This window comes from Salminus brasiliensis, chromosome 10 (assembly GCF_030463535.1).
Source record: "Salminus brasiliensis chromosome 10, fSalBra1.hap2, whole genome shotgun sequence".
NCBI classification, from domain to species: domain Eukaryota; kingdom Metazoa; phylum Chordata; class Actinopteri; order Characiformes; family Bryconidae; genus Salminus; species Salminus brasiliensis.
The window spans coordinates 16484027-16488551 of NC_132887.1; the positions used below are offsets into that span (position 1 = coordinate 16484027).

General features: G+C 40.8%; 1 protein-coding gene across 1 annotated transcript; it reads left to right on the forward strand.

The window, feature by feature from the left end:
• The first annotated feature begins 312 nt into the window (after window positions 1-312).
• On the forward strand, window positions 313-3847 carry pax1a (paired box 1a). The gene is made up of 5 exons (XM_072690208.1): window positions 313-316; window positions 704-1357; window positions 2172-2305; window positions 2451-2661; window positions 3762-3847. Exons 1-5 carry the CDS (start codon window positions 313-315, stop codon window positions 3845-3847), a joined length of 1089 nt encoding a protein of 362 aa, XP_072546309.1.
• The last annotated feature ends 678 nt before the right edge of the window (window positions 3848-4525 follow it).

Sequence of the window (4525 nt, forward strand, 5' to 3'; positions counted from 1 at the left end):
TATCCGAGCTCGCGAGGACCAATGAAATGAGCCCACAGCTTGTAGCGTAACCGGAGATATTGACGTGGAGGACGCCTCAAATTAATCCGAGCAAACCTCAGCCTGTGGGATTCGCCTTTAACGAAGTAAGTGCAGCCTGCTCGCTTCGTTCAAGGGAACTCTTGACATTTTGCTTCTGGAGGAGCAGAGCGGCAATCTGCGGATATTTTTAGCCCACTTTTCAAGCGCTGCACACTACATGCGGAGGAGACAGCGCGTTCAGCCATTGAAGGGGAAAGCGTTTCAAGGAAAGCATCACGAAACCACGGACAAATGGGTGAGCCCTCGTCCACATCATGCATGCTTCAGTGGCAGGGGGATGAAAGCAACTGAGCGCGTTTGTTTTACATGCCTGCATAACGGCAGAACTCACGGTAAAGTTTACGTCTAGCAGATGCAACTAACTAATTAACCAGTTAGTTGTTCAGGCATAGTGTTGCATGTCGACTGTGCATGCTATTGACAAGCAAAAGACCAATACCTTTACACACATTTAGGCTGTAGGTTACGACGTGCACGTATGCCATTGACACACTTTGCATATAAGTATCAAAAAGTTTTATCTAGCCTAAAGCTTTTACAAAGTGCGCCCAGGATCGCCATTTTATTTTAGCTTGTTATCTGAAGTGATTAGCGGATTCGCGTTTCGCGTTTTGTAATCCAGCTTTGCTGTGTTCTTTTCCTCCAGAGCAAACTTACGGGGAGGTGAACCAGTTAGGAGGGGTGTTTGTGAACGGACGACCTCTGCCCAACGCTATACGGCTGAGAATAGTGGAGTTAGCCCAGCTCGGGATCCGACCCTGTGACATCAGTAGGCAGCTTCGAGTTTCCCATGGCTGCGTGAGCAAGATCCTTGCGAGATACAACGAAACCGGGTCTATATTACCCGGCGCTATTGGAGGGAGCAAACCGCGAGTTACGACGCCCAACGTGGTGAAAAGCATACGGGAATACAAACAAGGAGACCCGGGGATTTTCGCTTGGGAGATTCGGGACCGACTTCTAGCAGATGGAGTATGTGACAAATACAACGTGCCCTCGGTCAGCTCCATCAGTCGGATTTTACGGAACAAAATTGGAAATCTCTCCCAGCCCAACCAGTATGAGAGTGGCAAGCAAGCACCGCCACAGCCGAGCCTTTCTTACAACCATTTATACCCGTACTCGTACCCCAATGCTATGTCCCCTTCCGGAACCAAAATGAGCAGCGCTCCTGGTGTCCCAGTCACCGGCGGCCATGTGAGCCTGTCTCGCGGCTGGCCTTCAGCACACACGGTCAGCAATATACTGGGCATTCGAGCTTTCATGGACCCCTCAGGTGAGACTAGTTGGCATTACATTTTATAGACAAAATGTTTTCCATGACTGACTGCAGAACTACTCTGCTATGTGGGGCCTACTGCACTTCTCAGCTTTAGTATAGCCTACGAAATGTACGAAGTGTTTATGCAGAATATATACGCTACAAATATTACAGAATTGACAGAAACTAAAAAATAAAGTCTTCAGCGTCGTATAAATATTTTTTAGTTAAGCTAGCGTAATATCACGGTCGTGGAGGCCTCGGTTTTGTAGGCCACTCTCCCACAAACAAGTAGGAACTAGGAACTAGCCTGCAAGTAGCAACGCGTTATGATCGAATATTTCAGAAGAATAACTATTTCTACTGACAAGGCCACGATTATGTTAAAATCAGTACATGCAGTTCGACAATTAAGATATATTATTCATATTACTAGTATATTATTTTGGTACAGTCGTTTGTGAATGCTTGGCGTGTACACTTTTGGATAAACTTAGGCAAACGTTACATATCAGTTTCATTGTGCATTATATTAAAATTAGGTTGGCAACTAATTTAAGAACTACAAAATGTATTTAATTCACAAAAAATCTAATTAGTTAAAAATGTAAAAAAAAATAATTACAATAAAAATGACACTTAATATTCATTTCATTCGTTTCAATAAAATAGCTCATGCTTAATTATTCGTTCGTTAATAATCTATTAAACCTTTTATATTCGCCATTATTTATATTTTTACATGTTGTTTAAGTTATTTTTGTTTTCTTTCCTTTAAAACACAAAGTACAACGTGTGGTTTTGTTTGAAATGTCTGTTTTCTATCCAGCTATTGCTGGCGCTGAAGGATACGCACCAAAAATGGAGGACTGGGGGAGTGTGAATAGAGCCACATTTCCCTCCACGCATGGAGTGAACGGATTAGACAAATCGTCTATTGACGCAGACATAAAGTACCCTCAGGTAATAGCATATAACACAGCCAGTATATTAGGCAAAAAATATGTAGAATTTATAAGAGGTCACTGTTCGGTTTAGTACAGATCTGTTTATAATAGTATGGAATAATTGATTAAAAAATAATATGTGTGTGTTTCTGTTTTCTCAGCCTTCATCCACTCTATCTAGTTACGTTCCGCCATGCGCATATTCACCTTCAAACCAGTATGGGGTTTATAGTGGCCCAGCAGGTAGCTACGTGAGCCCCGGTCCCCACTGGCAGGCGCAGGGGGCAAGTCTGTCCCACCCAGGCAGTGGCATGGCAATCCATTCAGGAGACATTCATTCTTCCATGCCCTTCAAACATGCTGCACGAGATGGTAGGCACCATCCTTTTTTGATAAACCTACACTGACTTTGCACCTACACTGCAGTGTTAACCTTTCATTTTCATTTTCTTTTACTAGTGGAGTCCACACCAGAAACCTCACAGCTAATTAGAACTACATTTCCCATAAGCATAAGCTAAGTTAACCATAGTATTCTCATTAAAATGATATTAACTCTTTTCAACTGATCAGCATTAACAGGCGACGCAATTTCACAAACCTTTTCTGGATCAGGACATTAGACCCCACTCGACAGCATTCTGCAAAATTATTTTTTTTATTCATTTTTTTTGTTTTATTAATAATTACTATTGTTGCTCACTTTTCTTTTTTACATATGAAACATAAGCATTTACTACACCTATACTTTGCTGGCATGTAAAGATGTCTGGAGACGGTGATGCGCCAGTGAAACAGTAAACATTACTTTTACTTAGAAAAGCTTTGTGCTGCTTGCACAGGATTTGGTGAGGAGTGGAAGAGTTCATGTCAGGTCAGCTTGTTATTTTCTGACCTCAGCTTGGGCTTGCGCTGTGGTCTACGTCATATGGATTAACTGGGAGTGACATTATGAAATTTTACTGTTTATGAATATGATGTTTTATTGATGATTTATGACATTTTTGTTTATTTTGTTTATTAGAGGGACTGGGCTCAAAATCCTTTAAATAATAACCTAAGCATAAACTTTCTTCATATATACATTTTTCACTTTTTGACATAATTGTGTCAATTGTTGAATGGACCAATTGAAATGGAATAAAATATTTTTACACTGATTTTCATTTAATGTTAAGAAGGTATGTTCCTGTGAAGTTGCCATTTTCTGTTACTACATTAACGATCAGCTAGTTAGTTTATATGGTTTATTGCAATGGAAGAATAATTTGGTTATTAATTTATTATTGGACCTAAACAATAAGCCTGGCGTTTAATAGGTTGAACGTTCATACATGTATTTATATTTAGCGTTTTGTGTGTGTGTGTGTGTGTGAGGTTATGCAGGAGGGTTATAACTGTACCGAGCTACTGTAGTAATACAATTACAACTTGCTTAGTCTCTAAATATGTCTCTTATCTGTGCTTTCCAGGAGACAGAAAACCACCGAGTCCTCTAAGCAAGCACGAGGCTCTTGCCAGCATCCACGGCCTCAGCCTTCCTACCTCATCTTCGTAGCCCCGGAAGCACACCGCCATCTCTCCTCTCCTCTGCTAAAGCTAGCAGCGCATTTAGCTGAGCGCATTTCAAGAATTCTGACTGTAAGTTCAAACGCTCATCTTCCTCACAGCGACCTGCCCTTGTCACGCTCTGGCCCAGCCCCCTGTGACCCAGCTCTCTCAACCCCAGCCTGGCTTCTCGTCTGCAGTACGATCTTTCTTTTTTCCTTCTGAAACGAAATGAATGTAATGTTTTGCTTTATTGCAGCTGTCCTCATTCCGCGCTGTGCTGGTGGCTGGTTGGTTGGTTTTTCTTTTGTTCCGCTATTTATGAAAACGACTGCATTGCCAATGCAAAACGATGTTTGCCATTGTCAAGAGTCAACCTAACTTGGCAATAGTGAAATGTTATTGGTTACATGTCCTCAGCAATACCTTTGGGAAAAAAAAGAATAAAAATACTGCAATACGTTAATCACACTCAAATATGTGAACAAAGTAATTAATTGTAAATGTTAAATATGACAAATTCTTTAGTTATATATTTTTTATAAATTCATTTGTAAATAAGCTGAATAAAGGCATGGTATAAATAAACGCTTGTAGTCTATGTCATTTTTGTATTTGATTATAAGGACAAGGGCAATGCTTTAAGTTTTGGACATTTGGAATTTTGGCGTTCTGCTTTGCTGTGTGT